This window comes from Lagopus leucura, unplaced genomic scaffold, assembly GCF_019238085.1.
Source record: "Lagopus leucura isolate 7727_CA_CO unplaced genomic scaffold, USGS_WTPT01 Super-Scaffold_100001, whole genome shotgun sequence".
Lineage (NCBI taxonomy): Eukaryota > Metazoa > Chordata > Aves > Galliformes > Phasianidae > Lagopus > Lagopus leucura.
In genome coordinates this window covers 26,715,844-26,734,513 of record NW_024962262.1, presented here as the reverse complement: position 1 = coordinate 26,734,513, position 18,670 = coordinate 26,715,844, and the positions used below count along the sequence as shown (strand labels likewise).

At 36.6% G+C, this 18,670-nt stretch overlaps 1 protein-coding gene across 1 annotated transcript in view; it reads right to left on the bottom strand.

Moving 5' to 3' along the window:
- Positions 1–18,670, bottom strand: part of SCEL (sciellin) — a 52,306-nt gene that overhangs the window by 9,386 nt on the left and 24,250 nt on the right. The window contains exons 9-13 of the mRNA XM_042868494.1: positions 16,857–16,892; positions 15,922–15,993; positions 3,440–3,499; positions 2,311–2,367; positions 747–806 (exon numbers count right to left, since the gene is read on the bottom strand). Coding sequence (XP_042724428.1) covers positions 747–806; positions 2,311–2,367; positions 3,440–3,499; positions 15,922–15,993; positions 16,857–16,892 — 285 coding nt within the window. The remainder of the gene's footprint in view (positions 1–746; positions 807–2,310; positions 2,368–3,439; positions 3,500–15,921; positions 15,994–16,856; positions 16,893–18,670) is intronic.

Genomic DNA, 18,670 nt, shown 5'->3' with positions numbered 1-18,670 from the left:
ATTTTCTTCACAATTTTACAAAGCATCTCAGACAAAAGCTACTCTTGTTTGGTTTGCCAAATGTTATATTCTGAAACAATTTGATGATTATAAGCCTTAACTCTGGATGTTTGGCCTGCATTTTGATTTATTTGCCAAGGTCTAAAGCTTTGCTAAATGAACCTCACTCCATGCTGGTCGCTGTTTTATATGCACAGCATGCTGTGTGAAGCAGCACCCTCTATTGTGCTTTAGTACTAATCTGGCAGGCTTCTTTTCAGAACTAAAAGAGAAACTCATTCACTTTACATATTCAGTGTTATGTTCCTCTGGTCTGTTAAGTGGAACTGCTAGGATAAAAATGCTTATATTAAAAAAAAAAAAAACAAACAAAAAAAAACAGAAGTACTTCTGTATTCAGATAGCTAAGTTTTTCCTCATAATTTATATATACAACTAAATGGAAGACTACAAAAATACCACATGAATGGTACCTGATAAGATAATACTGCCTTCACATTAGTTGACAAACAAGCATCAATGATTTTTTTAAGCTGTGAATATGTTTGCTTATGTTGCTTTGCTAATACATGCAATATATTTAATTAATCTGGCACATTTTATAAATAATATACATATCTTACACGAGTTATGCACATTCAGCTTATTTGCATTAGGTGTTAGTGTTTTTAGATACCACGCTGAACAACTACAGCTCTTGCTATGTGGTCTTTAAATTTTAGAGAGAACTATGAACTGAGTCTCACCTTTTTCTACTTTGGTCATCAGGAGACTTCACTTCCACATGATCACCAAGGTCCTCATCTCTGTGAAAGTTAGAAACACCTCAAAATTAATCAAGTTATTTGATTAAATTTAAGCATATTACATGCGTTGAATTTTGTATGTTGAAAAAGAAAAAAAAAGTGTATGCATTTAACAAGGGATGTTCCTGACTATACTGAGTGTATACTACAATTTCTATAAATCTTTACTTATGAATTAAAAGTTATCATTTCTAACTACAGTATTTTTCTGGTTCTCTCCACTGTGTCACTACAGAGATACGACATGCTACTCAAAAAATCATATACAGAATCATAAGAGGGCTGAGGCTGGCAGGAACCTCTGGAGGCCATCTGGTCCAACCCCCTACTCAAGCAGGGCCACCCAGAGTAAGGTGCCCAGGCCCAGATCCAGGTAGCTTCTGAAGACATCCAAGGAGAAGACCCCACAATAAGCTTCTCCATTTATGGGCATTCCTCTCTGGGAAACCTGTGCCAGTGCTCCATCACCCAAATGGCATAGAAGTGTTTCCTGGTGTTCAGATGAAATCTCTTGTGTCCCAGTTAGTGCCCACTGCATCTTCTCATCGCACCATTGAAAAGAACCTGGCTGTGCCTTCTCTGCATTCTCCTCTCAGGTATATTTAAAGTAGTTGATACGGTCTCCCAAGACTCCTCTTCCCCAGGCTGAACAGTCCCAGCTCTCTCAGCCTCTCCCCAGAGGATAAATGCTTCAATCCCTTGATCATCTTGGTAATCCTCTGTTGGACTCTTTGCAGTATGTCCATGTCTCTCTTGCATCATAGGACTGTATGATAAGTCAGGTTGGAAGGGTTCTTCTGAGGTCTCTAAACCTCTGAGTTCTGACCAGCTCACTCAGGATTTTTGCAATTGACCCCTGAAAACCTCCAAGGACAGAAGTAGCACAACATCTTTACCCAAGCTCCTCCACTGCTGAACCTCCTCCTTACATAATATATGAATCTCCCATTTCTATTTATGACTCTTACATCTCATCATCTTGCCACGCTACAGCTGAAGAGTCTGTTTACATCTTCTAAGTAGACTATATAATTATGTCATTTTAACTTGGTAATATGGTTATATTTAGTGCAGGCACCAGCGCAATGGTTGCCAAAATGTGTTATTTGCTTTGCAGTTATATCCAGCACTGTTTTGTCTTACTACAGCTTAGGTCTCCATATATTCTCTAGGACCTTATGACAACATTTATACTAGTAACTACTAACTCATTGGCTGTGAAACAGCTGATTTGATAACAACATTTCATATTAAGTGGTCTGTAATTAAAAAACATGGTCATGCACTGTTTAAGTTTGTATAAGATAAAATCAAGAACTAAGTTTTTTCCACACTAAATTATTTATGTTTACCATCCCGTATTTAATGAGGAATTTTAAGTAATTAGCTCAAATTCAAGTATTAATTTTGACTTCCGTCATTCCTTTATAGGAGAGAGTGTATTAGTATCATTATCTAACCAAAGAGCTTTTAGAAGTATGTAAGGGAAAGAAGACAGTCTTGCCTCTTATTTTTCTGAGAAGCAGCATTTATTTCAGTAAAATCCTCAACGTCTTTTACTCTGAAACAACAAACAAATAAACTGTTAGAATATTCTCTCTAGCTGGAAAGAGGTAAAGAGTAATAATTTCTTTAAACTGACTTTATATTGGTTCACCTAACTAAAGGAAATGATGATCTATGAAAAGCACTGTAACTATTGCAATAAATCTTAACTCTTTTTAGGTAGAGGAAGAGAGCAAAAGAAAAAGGTGCACTAGCTCTTTGAAGCTGATAACAGAGTTGGAGACTTTAATCCAGAATGAACTTATTGATTGTACAGCTCTGGATGTCTTCCAGAATTAAGCAGTGCTTCAAAGTCTTGGACTCTGTCCTAATACATTCTCTGTAAATTAAAATTCGTAAAAAAGAAAAAAAAAAAAAAGTCATATTCAACCTACAGTTTAGTACTAAACTGTATACAAATTACACAAATTTATATGTATGTCTACATATAGACAAGATTGTGTATTAAAAAATGGATGATCACATGTTGGCAACATTTATGTGCTGTTTCTTGAAGTTATCACACAATTCTAGTGTAAGATGTGAAAAAGGCTACATAGCACTTAATAGCACAGTACATTATATAGCTCTTCTAGCACTAGCAGTTCCTTTTCTGTATGCTGAAGGACTGATTATAGACCATAAGAAATTTGGCCTGAAACAAAGTGAACTGACATGCAGTTCGAAATCGTAGGTTCAAGCTGCTCTTCATGGCTCACTTCCCTTGGCTGACTGAAATGCTTTGTTACATGCTATTGGAGCAATACTTACCATCCGTGATTTATACAATATTTTGTTCAATGCACCTTCCCTAACTATATTAATATATTTCTGTAATAGATTATTGAGAAGCATGTTGGGTATGTATAGAAACTTGCCATCGATAACATTTGCTCAGCTGACAGTGCATGCACCAATTAATTCATCTGTGTTTTTATGTTTATGTTAATGTCATTCTGTATAAAGAATGCCTCTTACTAATCTAGAAACATTGTAGAGTTTAGCAACATTACCTTTTCTGACATTCACGTTATTACAAACTAGAACTGCCTTAGAAAAGTAGGGCCTGAAAAGTTTTGAAGACTTACTCCTTGTTGCTTGTGAAAGACTGCGGATTCACTTTGATGAGATCATCAGGGTCTTGATTCCTTTACAGACAGAACAAAAAAAAAATCAAATCAAAATGTATATATCCTGCTACCAGTTAGCCAATACATATCATTTAAAATGAAATTATAATTCACATTCTTAATGAAAGTTGAAATTAAACTGATATAAAGTTCAAAGCACACATCACTGTTATAATTCAGATAAATTCATAGACTCAGACATGTGTACATGAGCACATACTCCTGCTAGAATAAAATCACCAGATTAGGTTTTGGAAAGAAGTTACACCTTTTATAATTTTCCTGCTGAGCACATCACAGGCAGCTTCAGAAAGTGTCTGTCCTTTAACTTGCTAAGACATAGAAAGTATCTTTACCAGAAATAAAATCAGTCAAATATTTCTGACACCTGCATGAATAATTCCTTACCTAAAAAAAAAATAGTTACAGACTAACCCTTTCAGGCCAAAACAGTCAGTTGGAAAATTTAATAGTATCAAATCCAAAAATGGGGTGTTGCTTGAATGCTTTTATCTCTTTTCATAGGATTTAACCAGTGTCAATATGCTTCTGCATAATACCTCACGTCCATGAAAAATCCATTTTTCCAACTGAAAACTCCTGTACTGCAAAGCTTATAGCAACATTACCAAGAAATTACCATCTAGTAAACTTAACTCATTACAACAACGAATAAATGATTTAAAAAAAAAATTTCTTAAGTAGGCAATTTGGAAAAGAATGGTGCTTATAATAGTATGACAGTGCTCCACTATTGATAACTTGATAGCCAACAACTATATTCCATATGAGATTTCGTTCTGCACAGTTCTGCCATGAAACAGAATCTTAGTGAAACGTAAAGACTCTGAAGGATAGTATGCTCTGCATAGTATGGATATCTGCAGGATAGTATACTCTGCAGATCCTTTCAGGGTAGTATGCTCTGTCTGATTTTCAAAGGAATATAGACAGCTGGGGAACTACATTCCAATTGGCTTTTTCTAAGACTTAGCTCATTTAAACAGATACACTTGACATTTTCACTCGAGGTATATATATAAAATATTGTATTCATTTTTTTGCAATTTTCAATTTGGCATTTTTAAAATATTTCCTGGGGATTTTTCTTTTAAACAGACAAATTAATTGAAGACATCTTTCTATTAAAAAAAAAGCCAACAGACATGGTGTGCTCCTACCAAAAGGCCAAATGCTAGAACTCTAGAACTTTTTGTATTAATCTTTGAAAGAAGTAATAAAATGTCTTAATGGTTTTCTATCAAATGCATCTTCGTGGAATTCATAATACTATAGAGATTAATTATAGAGCACTGGTCACATATTTGTTGTTCATCTAGATAGCATTTTTCTGTCAACAGGGAACAAAGAAAATTCCTCAAGATAAAGATTCTTCCTTAAATGTCTGATCTTCCTGAATAACTCAATTTGCTTTACCTTAAATTGCTGTGTTTACTTTGCATAGCTTTTAAACAACAAAAACTAGAATTAACTGCAATAGTTCACCATTTATGTACTGCATTTTTATAAACAATGACAAAAGTAGATTTACAAGACTACAATAATTTAAGAATCATTGTTTCCGAATCAGAATCACAGAACTGCAGGGGTTGAAAGGACTACAAGAGTTCGTTGAGTCCAATGCCCCTCCTAAAGCAGGTTCCCTACAATAAGTTGGCATTCTTATTGCACACATAGGCATCCAAAAGGGTCTTGAATATCCAGAGAAAGAGACTCTACAACTTCTCCAACCAATCTGTTCCAGTGCTCCATCATCCTTGCCATAAAGTTCTTCTGCATGTTAGTATGGAACTGCCTATGCACAAGATTTAGGCCATTACTCCTGTCACTATACACCATCAAGAAGAGCCTGGCATCACCCATTTGCCTCCCACCTCCCTTTAGATATATATTAACATTTATTAGATTCTCCTTCAGTCTTCTTTTTCCCAGACTGAACAGACCAAGGTCACTCAGCTTTCCCTCACATGGGAGATGCTTCAGGCCCTTTATCATCTTAGTGGTTCTCTGCTGGACTACTTCTAGGAGATCCCTGTCTTTTTTGAACTGGGGCTCAAAACTGGTTGCAGTATTGTAAATGTGGCCTCACCGGTACAGAGTAGAGGGGGAAGATCACTTCCCTTTACTTGCTGGCCATGCTCTTTTTAATGCACCCAAGGGTACCATTGGGGTAGAAAGGTTTCTACTGGCCATATCAAACCCTGATGCTGAGTTTGTTCCATTCTGTAGACTTCAAACCGTCATGATTTCACAGACAGCAGCATTTTTTACCTCTTCACACATTATTTTCAATATTTTGTGTATTAGAATGTACTGACTGACTAGTGAGGAAGACTTGCTGTCCAAAGGGATTCTAACAGAAGTAATAAGTCCAGGCTGTACTCACACACCCTGACAACAAGAAGCCTGATTTACAGAAGGGTAACACTGAAGAGTCTTAGAGAGGGGATGGAGAGTTGTAGCTGCAGCTTTCAGCACAAAAACACATGCTGACCGACCTGTTCAGCTACAGTTTATGGCTCCTATGGAACAAAGTATGTACAGAACATGACCCTCAGAAGATTTTAAATTTATTGCGCTGTTAAGATTTCACTAACTTTCAACTTTGAGAAACAGCTGCTTGACAGGACTGCAGAAAGTAATCAGGGCTGACATCTTGCAAATTCCTTGCTTTATGGTAGCTGGGAAGAGCAAAGGAGAAGTCACAGAAGAATATCACCCCAGGCTGTTGGTTCCAGCACAGCTCAGATTAGTAGTCACTGAAGTTAAAGAGTTCATAGAATCATAGAATCACAAGGTTGGAAACTACCCGCAAGATCATCCAGTCCAACCATCCTCTCATTACCACTGCTAACACAGGCTACTAACCCTTATCTTGTAGCTCCTCATCCAGACGCCTCTTGAACACTGTCAGTGACGTGACTCCCCCCACCTCCCTGGGCAGGCCATTCTAGTGCCTGACCACTCTCTGAGAGAAAAAGTTCTTTCTTATGTCTAATCTGAACCTCCTCTGGTACAACTTGCGGCCATTTCCTCTGGTCCTGTTTGTTGCGTGGGATAAGAGGCCAAACCCCTCTTCACCACAGCCTCCCTTCAGGAAGTTGTAGAGTGCAATGAGGTCTCCCCTGAGCCTCCTCCTCTCCAGACTAAACAATCCCAGCTCCCTCAGCCGCTCCTCATAAGACTTGTGCTCCAAACGTTTTGCCAGTTTCGTTGCCCTTCTCTGGACACGTTCCAGGACCTCAATGCCTTTCTTGTAATGAGGGGCCCAAAACGGAACACAGTACTCGAGGTGCGGCCTCACCAGTGCTGAGTACAGGGGGATGATCACCTCCCTGCTCCTGTTGGCCACACTATTTCTAATGCAGGCCAGGATGGTTGGCCCTCTTGGCCACCTGGACACACTGTCGTCTCATGTTCAGCCGAGCATCAACCAACACCCCCAGGTCCCTTTCCAGCCTCTCATCCCCAGGCCTATAGCGCTGCATGGGGTTATTGTCTCCAAAGTGCAGGACCCGGCACTTGGCCTTGTTGAACCTAAGTTATTACTTATAAAAGGATAAAATGTAGAGTGGGGCAAACTGCAGGATTTAGTGGGTCAATCAGAATTTAAATGATTATGCACTGGGCATACTTTCAGAGATTTTTGTAATTTCTCTTGCCCTTAGAAAAATTACATTAACTATTATAATAGAACAGTGGCAGTAACTTCAGATAAAATCATATAACCCAATGTCACGTCTACTAATATTTCTAAAAGAGATGTCAAGTATTAAAGTGGGGAAGAGACTAACCCATAAACTCATTTATTAAATAAGCTCTTTTAATATCAGAAAATTTCATAGAGTAAAAAGCCATTGTGGGGAAGTATTTCCCATTTCAGATACAAGTGTTATTTGAAAAATGAATTGGTGTCCAAACATGGCTGAATGTAATATATTCTTAAATTTGTCAGCAGTTTTTTAGGCTATAGATGACAATGGAAAACCACAGTATAAATTTTCTAGGATTACATACAGCAATTTAGACAAAATTGGAGAAATGTCTTTCAAATATGGTAGATGGCTTGTAATAGATACTGACATTTCTCATAAGACATTCTGAAAGATGTCCCCTCCAAACACAGTATTTTCAGAGACAGCCATTACACCACTGTAAACATTCTGCCTGGGGTGAATATTTTTAGAAATTGATGGGAAGGAAGCAGGTTAGAAAGCTTGCCAGGAAAAGAATATATTGTTTGTTCATAAATTCAAGAAGATTAAATGCATTAATACAACCTCAGGACGTGACTAGATTTTTTTGGAGCACCCAGTTCAGGATAACAAATACATTTTTTTGTATTTTGCATTAAAAAAAATAAAATATTTGGAACACAGTGCAGAAAGTTTTATTATCATATGTTATATAAAATGATTTGATTAAATATAGTATTGACAAAATTAATAAATTTCTTAAGTTGTAGATGTGCTTGTAATTATCACAAAAGTATGGACTGCATTTCCATTGATTCATTTGCTTTTCCATTAATAAGTGACCACATCCAAGAGAAAAAAAGAAATAATTTTTTTTAAAAAAAGCCTTTCTGCTCTTAACATTCCCTTACAGAAAAGTGCCTAAAATAGCACTTTGGGTCTACAAAAAAGGCCCAGTTTGAAAGACAGAAAAACTCTTGTGCAACTGGGCCATCATGGGCCTCATTCCAAAAATCTTTTCAACTATGAATTTTGCTGGTGCTTTCTTTTTTCATACCTCTAGCTCTTTGTGCGAAATAGGATTAGAGATGTGATAACTAATGAAGAGAATCCAGCAGAAAAAAAAAAGAAAAAAAAGAATGCCAACGAAGATAAATATGTTTAAAAAATTGCTATCAAGTCAAGCTGCATGCAAAAATTATTGGTTATTTAACCAGATAGTTCTCTTTTGCCACATCTTCAACACCTGTGCTTCTCAGACACAAACTAAAAGGAAATCATTCAGATAAAAAGCTCTCCAGAGATTAGCTGATTTTCGAAAGCATGATGTATCTGACCCTGAATCAATACCAGTGAAAGTTTCTACATTTACAGAAAAATTATTTATTTTGGGCTATTTCGCTTTGCTAATGTTAGCTACTGAATGTCTTTATAGATTTAATGCATAAAAGACCTACAGACATATTGAGTGAGTAAACTTTGAAGGCACTGAAATTGATGTATAATGTAACCACAAATTACGATTTTTTCTTTTATGCTCTGTATCACAAATTCAGAAATTGAATTGTCTACATTTTGCTTTGAATTTCATTCTGCATTTGAGTTCTAACTCAGTTCACATCAGATAAAGCTCTAATATTTTCCAGTCCTTTGTCAGATACATTTATGAGTCTCACTTATTTCAGTGGGTAATAGTTCTGTAATTCTAGTTTGGTGACGAGTCAGATCACCATCAAAGAAGAAAAAGGAAAATGAATCCTATCCACAAATTCAAGTACAGCTAATAGTTTTGGTGGTTGTTTTTTTTTTTTTTTTTTTTTTTTTTTCTGTTTGTCTTGCTTGGCTTGAAAAAATATATCTAAATATATCTAAAATAGATCTTAAAATGTTTGACCGCATTACTGTGTCATTGTGCTGAGGTCAAACTTAATGAGGTCAAACTTAATCTGATCTTGGATGCAAGTGGGAGAGTGAGAAGAGAAATTTTAAACCAGTACTGGCCATACTCTTGAATGACGCATCCTGAGTACAAGGTAGAAAATTAAGTGACAGAAATTCCCTACTCATTCAGTGAATGTGTATACTTAAGCTATGAAAGCTATAAAAGTCTTGACTAGTCCATTTCTAGGTTCAGATGTTCCCTAATTACTGAAAGATTTGTCTCATTACCTAGAATATCTCTTTGCTGATGCACTAACAGCTATGTATACAAGACTTCAACATTGTAGGTGGTGTTTTATGGACAATAGAATTAGCACACGAATTTCAGATTTACTGACTGTTGGATATGGAGGAGCTGCCCATGAAATTTACTAAAACACCACTCTGACTGTTGGCTCCTATGGTGAATTTCTACAGGTCATGATGACACATACTGTGCAAGAAGGAAATTCTTTTGATATGGATAGCCATTGTGACAAAATTAGGAATCTCTTGATAACCATCAAGTAGCTGCCTGCTCAGAACTGACTTTTCTAGATGTGATACAAAACAAGTATCTGTTAGCCTTTCTCCAGTAATATTTCCCAGTTGATCTCATGAAGCACCTGATCCACAGTTTTTTCCTCTATCAAGACTGAATATGTAAAGGCTATGCTGATAAACTCTGGCAAAAACATTAAGGGAATTTCTGATCTGGTAGTTTCAGCACAGAAGACAGTTTGAGGTTACAAAAATAAATGGTTGCCAACTGGACCTTCCAAGTGTGAACTAAGGGAGGTGGTCTAGAATATATTAAGTATGTCAGGCACCTCACTGAAAAGCTTAACACCATGGGCCTATCTGAATTTTGATCTGCCATGCATGGCTGCTTTACTATCCTTATATCAGACTTTTTTCATGTATAAATGAGAAAGAATAAGGAAGTTCATTAAGAGAGTGACATCTATTTTGAGGCAGGCTGCATTTCCTTCTACACCGCTACGCTCACTAACGAGCACCAGGAATCTTCATTCAGACCAAGACCAGAGGATGATGGAACAGAAGAGGTCTGCAGTCAACTGTGAATGCCAGTTTGAACAGTGCCAAAACCAGTGTAATGCTTAGCATAGAGAATTTCAGAGTTAAATACAGAGGAAGAAGCTGTTGATCAGAATGTTTTTAGAAGGTAGACTAGGAAAGATCACTGAAGAAAGAACAGTCTTACTCAGTTTTGGTTGGAGAATATGTATGACCTTGCAAACACTATATTATCTTTTCAGTCAGGAATAAAGAACTTGGATCTCTGCACTGAAGCTCTGCTACAGCAGATCATTTGTATCGACAACAGAAAAGGTGCAAATCTGACAGAAAGGGCAGGCAGAAGGTCTCCATCATTAGAAAGTAAATTAGTGTTTTTGCCTTCTACTGAAATGCAAAAATATATAATCAAAAATAAGTGCATTTACTTGTACTATTAAAAACAGTTTTGAAATCTTTTCCTAACTATATGGAATAAATTGCCATTGTAGTCTAAGCCAGAACTGGCTGTCTGGCTGCAGTTGTGACTATTACATTACAACTATACTTATGTGACTCCTGTTATACTATCTTCATTTCCAACACTTTTTGAATAACAGAGGTCTACTAAAGCATTATATAGCCTATAAGAAAGTGAAAGTAAATAAATAGTCCACCACAATGGTGAAGGAATACTTGGTGTAAGATACAGGCCGCCTTCTTTTGGTCATCTAAAATCTATTCCAAACAATGGTAATTTTCCAGTGTGTTTCTAGTGGTTGTTTGAAGCCACCTGCCTTTATCCACAAAAAAGATTTCTCTTTTCACGTAATCGGATGACATAATTGTTAAATGCTTCAAGATGTACTAAAATGTTCCCTCAGCTTTGTACTCATTGCAGCTGTATGATAATAGTTCTATCAATAAATTTTCATTCAGGAGACCTGACAGGATGGCCTTGATTCCACTGGATTGGAAAATTCCAAGCTGATACCTGTTTGTTCAAAATTTAAAACTCAGTAAAATATGAGAGAAAATCTGTATCTTACCTTTTCTTTCAAAGTTGAAAAATGTAGACGGACATAGGAAAATGTGTCCTTATTACATGAGATGGCATAAGCACACGTAATTAATGTATTATTCTTTCATGATCTTTCAAAATGAAAACTGGTAACATACCTCTGGTCATAGAGAATATCAGCAAAGAGGAGCATAATAAAGTGTATTTACAGAACCATTAAATTTGCAACTCTCTAAGAGGAATAATTATAGTGAATTACCCTGTACCGAACAGAAAAAGCTAGTACAGTACTTTATAGAAAATATAATACTAAAGTATCACAAAAATATACTAGTTCCTCGTTTCCTGCCTACAGCAAGGGGGTTGGCACTAGATGATCTTAAAGGTCTCTTCCAATCCAAACCGTTCTATGATTCTATGATTCTGATGCCTAGAAATTACCTTTCTCATCCATATACATACAAATACACAGCTGAGACATCTTATTCAACCTATCTGCACTGTAAATGGTATGTTAAAAAAAAAAGACAAATATATGTAAAAGCTCCTGTAATGTGTGCTTCCGCAGATTAGTAGTCATTCACTGTTAGAAGCAAATATTACTTCAGATGCTTCAAGAGTTGTGATGTCTCTCTTAGTTCTTATGTAGGTCCTGCTACTTTTACCTCAGAAGTTTCTCAGATGTATATGATATACCTATGAAAATACAATACTTCTATAGCACTACAATACATTTCTTCTTAAATATATGAACTACTAGGAATTTGATGACAAAATAGAATAAAGGAATGCCATCCGAAGGAACCTGGATAGGCTTGAAAAGTGGGCACACATGAACCTAATGAGGTTCAACAAGACCAAGTGCAAGGTTTTGCACTTGGGTTGGTTGGGCCAATCCCAGACATGAATAGAGACTGGGAAAAGAACTCACAGAGAGCAGCCCTGTGGAAAAGCGCTTGGGTGTCCTGGGGGACAAAAAGTTGGACATGTGCCAGCAGTGTGTATTTGCAGCCCAGAGAGCTAACAGTATCCTGGGCTGCATCAACACAGGGGTGGTCAGCAGGACAAGGGAAGGGATTGTTCCTGTCTACTCTACCCTTGTGGGACCCTATCTAGAGCATTTGAGTCTGAAGTCCTCAGCAAAAGAAGGATGAGGAGCTGTTGGAGCCGGTCCAGAGAATGACCACAGAAATGATCAGAGGGCTGGAACACCTCTCTTATGAAGAAGTGTTGCAAGAGCTGGGCTTGTTCAGCTTGGAAAAGTCTTTGGGGAGACTTCATTGTGATCCTTCCATACTTGGAGAGAATTTACAAACAGGAGGAGACCAACTTTTTGCATGGGTTGATAGTGATAGGGTGAAGGGAAATTCCTATAAGGTAAAAGAGGTAAAATTTAAGTTAGGTGCTATAGGAAGAAATTATTTGCTCAGAGAGTGGTGAGGCACTGGTACAGGTGCCTAGAGAAGCTGTGGACATTCCATCTCTGGAGACATTCAAGGTTGGATGGGGCTGTGGGGGTTCAAGATAATGTTCAGAGTAGAGACTGAAAAACAAGTTTGATAGTATGTGGAAGAGGACACTGAGAATAAAGACTGTTTCCAGGAGACAAGAAGTCAAGTGGGGCATGTAATCACTGTGTGATGACCTTGACTGGAGAAGAAACGTGTAAATAGAAGCAATTTGTGGCTCTGATTGGATGAGCACTGGTGTGGGCAGTTAGTGCCTTGACTTGAAGAAGACTTGTTAAGTGTTCTGTTGACATTTTGGGAGGGATGGAAAGTTACAAGACGGAACTTGGAAATGTACATAAGGGATGTTAGAACCTGCAGTGAATGATTTGGATTGTTCACAACTGAGTCCATGCCTCAGATGCTGCACCGAGCAACCTGATCTTGTGGGTACTCAAAAGCCTGATCTTGCAGATGGAAGACCTGTGGTTTGGAACTTAGCTTAGTTAAACGTAAGTGAACTCTCTCTCTTAATAGTATTTCATAGAAACATACATTTCCCTATTACCATCAATAATGAAAAATAGACTAAAGTTGTGTTAAACACCCTTACAGGATGTTTGAAATGACTTAACAAGATTGCCCACAGGACATGGTCAGTAACGCAGTTGTCTAAGTGACTGCATTTTATAGTTGCTGAGATTCTGTAATGGAAAAAAGTGAAAATCTTTGTTTTCCACTAAAATGGAAACAAAATACAAAAAGTACTTGGTAAACAATGTATAAATGACTAAAGGTACCATAGAATCATAGAATGGCCTGGGTTGAAAAGGACCCAATGATCATCTAGTTTCTGTCCCCCTGCTATGTGCATGGTTGCCATCCACTAGACCAGGCTGCCCAGAGCCACATCCAGCCTGGCCTTGAATGCCTCCAGGGATGGGGCATCCACAACCTCCATAGTAACCTGTTCCAGTGTATCAACCATCCTCTGAGTGAAAAAGGACCCACAGTGTAAGACAGAAAAATATCCAGATAACTGATTTGAGGACAGCCTGTAATACTCTGAAAAGATACACAAGAATTATTACAATTATTATAGTGGTTATCTCTGCCTTTTCTGGCTTCTACCCTACTTATGCTGTCTATGGAACCTTTAGATGCCCTAAAAAACTGCAATTTGCCTATTCTGGTCTGTTAATCATACCAAATAGGTGGCCTCCGTGTATTCTAAATTCATTTTTGCTTTAAGACAGATACTATATCTAACTCTTCTATTTGAAAACAACACATTGTTTTTTACTATAATAGAGGCAGACTTAGGCTTTTCTTTTAGCAGTGCATAGTGAAGCTTACATTTCCAGCCAAAAGAAAATATCTGCCATCATTTTCAGGTAAGTCCTTTCAAAAGATTTTATGTCACTAATGAGGTTTGATAGAAAACCACTTAGCATATTCCCTTTATTTTTTACTGAAATTAATGCATTATGCCATTAACATTCATATTAGAATCCTTGACAAAAGACAAATCGATTAAGAATAACTTCAAAAATCATGACCTGAAAATCTTTGCATTTTGAATAAAAATATGTGAAATTAAAGGATATAAGGATATATTGAAGGATATAAAGAATATATTACTTACACACGTCAGTGTTACTAGAAATACTGTTAATGTTGCCAATTATTTCTTGTGTATGGCACAAGCGTTTTTGACAAAAGCATAGTATTAATATGTCATATTCAGAGGAAGAAATGAGCTGACAGCTGTTTAATGCATTTTTGGTTAGCATAAATTCAGCAAAAATTTGTAGTTTTGTGAAATTGACACATGAGTAACAGATGGTTGACATATAAATCATCAGCCAAACGTAAAGGAATTATAGCAGGAGGAAAGAGAGCAGAATTTTGCCCATGAAGATTGCAGGCTACTTATAGTTTACATGGTGACATATATAGCTGTAGTTAGTGTGAGGTTACCATAGTAACTTGTAGATCAGTCAAATATTTCTCCAGCCCTCTGCCAATTGAAGGACTAGAATACAAAGCTCAAGATGGTAATGAGAGATTCTGGGGACTATTAATGTGGACTGATTGAGGATTAAGACTTTTACACGCCTTTACAAGTGAAGAATGGCTGTGAATTCCCTCATTAATACAGAGCCATATTTAATTCTCTAAGATCTCCCACATTTCTTGACAGGAAAATGTTTCACTAAAGCTTTTTCCAAAGAATTGCACTGTCATGTTATCTGCATGTTATCCTTAACTATTCCGTACTGATTTTGCATACTGAAGGGAGGGAACAAGATTCAAAATAGTATAAACTGTGACTGCTGACCACAAAACTACACATTATGAATCAAGTAAAATTGAATTAGCTAAACTGGACTGATTTAAGTATCTGCAGAATTTAGTATTTCCAGTTAAAAACTACAAATCTGAGCTACTATAGTTCTCAGTGCACACCTAGAAATCTACTTCTAATTCATGCACTTTTTAGTTGCATATTCAGGCATTTTATTCTGGTAGAATATTTTTACTCAAAATATCTCAACCCATGAGCTGTTTTTTTTCTACTGTATTTTCTCCCCTTGTTGTTTGGATGAGGGGGAGCAAGCAAGTGGCATGGTGGAGCTTAGCTCCCATCAGTGGGAAACCATCACCCCTCAGTATTGCTAATTGTTTTGAAAAAACACGCCATCTCTGTTAGTAGAGATTCTTGCAGTTGACTGGAATTTCAGTAGAACAACATTTCTGTCTTTTCTACCAATCGTTTTCACTGTATTCTTTACACTGACACATTTCTAAGATACATTACTACATATGCCATCTAACTTAACACAAGAACAAATGCATCTGTATAAACATACTAATTTGTCATGATATGTGCTATTTTTTCCTATGTAAAATCTCAAAGTTGGAACTTTTTATATACATAACAGTGTGAACATACTCCTGCTCCCACAATTTCTTGAAGCTCCAAGAAAATATACTATACAAACCATGCTACTGCAATGTGTCTGCCTCTACCTTTTTTATTTTTTGCAGCATCTATCTATATACTGCCCTTTATGATGCAAGCTAGATGCACTGAAAGAATTTGAAATGAAGACATCTGAAATAACTTAGCAACTCAGTGAAGTGGGACTCCAACTTCATACTTCTAGGACAGTTGTTGGCAGTAGAGAAATGCTGCATTTATCACACACCATGACCAAAAAAGCTATTAAATATGGAAATGAAAAATAGAAGAGTACATAAGATGAATTTTATCATGTGCTATAACATCGTTTTAACTGTGTCAGTGTCTGTTACCTTGCTGTAGCTTGATCATCCATATCAGTCTTTGATTTTTGAGAGGTGACTTGTTCTGATGAAAAAACAGCACTGCAATACAAATGGTGAAAACATACTTAATGCATATGATATTTGGAAACAGGTTACATAATTTATCACTTATGTTAGTTATTATTGTAGATATGTTTACTTATTTCTGACAGGATCAGTCAGATTGGTCACTTTTGGAACACTGAAATGATAAGAGTAGGTGGCAGATACAACTGGGAATGAGAATCCATGTTTCTATAGACAGTCCTTCTATTAAGATGGCAATTAAATTATGTCAAGTTTTTCAACTTCCTTTATCATAAGCCATGAAATTACAGACTATTAGGAAAAGGTTACTTAACTACAGGCCACGTGAAATATACATTTCATTAATGAATTGTTTTAATAAATTTATTTTCTGAAATTGGAGCAGCTTTTGCAAATACTAAAATTTAGAGGGACTTTACAACAAATCATCCTATGTTAATGCTTTGTATTACAAAAATTCGAATTTGTATAACTTTTTGATTTATGATTTTCTCCTTCTTTGCTTACTCATTCTCTTTTTCACTCTTTAAAACATCAGTTTAGCATTAACAAATGGTCACATTAACTACATATATAATTGTGAATTTAAAATTTTGAAGCAATTTTAAATATTTTTATTCAGCTACAGTTTTAAAATTTTGAGTAAATATCCAATGAAGTGTTTTAAACTATGAACATAGCTATATTTCTGCAAAGAAGGATGGCTTCTTCATGCAATTCTGGGACCCTGACTGTGGAGGAAACTCACCAAATAAATCATAGTATTACAATTATAAGTATGCTATATGAATAAATATAAAATAATAATCAATGTTTGTGCATAGCGGTGTGTTGCATATCTAGACTTACTAGGAAGCAAGATAAACAAGGCATACCTTGTTGGATCTTCCAAATTTTCTGATGATATGGCCCTGGGAAAGAGAAAACATTTCAGAAACACAATGGTAATACTGAAGCACTTTACAAGCTTTTAGATAAGTAATTAGCAATTAATTTTACTTTTCTTCTTTCAAGAATGTACTTTTCCTTGTTTCTTAATGTAGTATATAATTTGTTTAACCCAAGTACTATAATGATATAATTATAATCATACACTTTATGTGTTACTAAGGCACTAATTCTTCAGTTAATATTCTCCAGTAAATCACAGATCAATAGTGTTTTGTTTACAGCATACAATTCACAGTCCAGAAAACTCAATTACAGTCAGCTGCTTATAGGCTTAGCTTATTTTTTTTAAGCATTCTGTAAGGTGTTATTCATCCATTAAGACTGAGACAAAGCACTATAAAAGTTCATGTGTCATGCTTGAATACAGAAAACTAAAATTGGGTCTCAGAATTAGAAAAGGTTATCAGATTATAAACTCAATAGAAAAATAATCCTTCATTGCTGAACTGCTTTCCTGAAGATAGTAAACACAGCAGAACATAGGCCATTCTTGTATTTGAAGAAAAGACAGTCCTTTGCCCCAGCTGTCCCTAAGACTGATAGTGACCTTTTAAAACTGTGGTTATTAGCATATATACATCACACTTTATTTTCTGAAACTCATAAGCAAATAAAAGGCTCCCCTTTGGCTATTATTAGTTACAGTAATTTTCACAATTTCAAATAGCTTACCCATCCTCAAACCACTTTTCAAAGATAAACAAATTAATCATTTAATGCCCATCACTGTTTAACCAAGTATGCTTGGTAACATTGTAAGATGATTCAAGAATGGCAAGAGTTCATGAAAGCTTCATCAAGAATAGGCCTGTATTTCAGTCATCTCTGTCTGATGAGGGTAGAGAAGTAACTGGATAGTTAGTGCTAAGAAGGACATAGGAATCTTGGGATTTTATTGGAAGTTGGCAAGGTGAAAGCATTCCTTGCTTTCAAAATTACCATGATCATAGTGAGATCCTGAAATTAAATCAGATAAATTCACTGCAGCTGACATATTAAAATATCTGTTAACTGGCTTTCCAGTGGTTGGTGAGTGACTTTGAATTTTGGCCAAATCCTCTAAATCCTTCTTTAAAGGGCTGCTCTCAATGAGTTCTTCTTTCAGTCTGTATACATATCTGAGATTGCCCTGTCCTAAATGTAATGCACTGCACTTGGTCTTATCGAACCTCATTAGGTTCACGTGGTCCCACATTTCAAGCCTGCCCAAGTCCCTCAGTATGACATCCCTTCCTTCTGTCATATCAACTGCACCACTCAGCTTGGTGTCATCAGCAAACTTCCTGAGGGTACCCTCAACACCACTGTCTATGTCACTGATAAATATGTTGAAGAGCACTGGTCCCAAAATGGACTATTGAGGAGACACTGTTTGTATAACCAAGATGTTATAATTGCAATATAATCAAAAGAGTAAGGCAAAGCTGTATAACCAAGATGTTATAATTGCAATATAATCAAAAGAGTAAGGCAAACAAGGATCACAAAAGAGAATAAGTAGAAGAGCTTACCCTTGGGTTGAGCTCACTAGAAGATATCAAAGAGGAGGATCTCCAGAAGAGATCCTTCCCCTCTGGTAGCCAGCTCTTAAATAGGTCCAGGAGGGGTGGAGCCTGGCTCCACCCCTTCCGGTAGCACAGGTGAATTGCCTTCACCTGTGCTCCTCTGGCTGACCCATGGCTCACCTCAGGTGATCAATCAGAGGTTCAGGCCGTGACTCAGCAGTTCCCATACACTG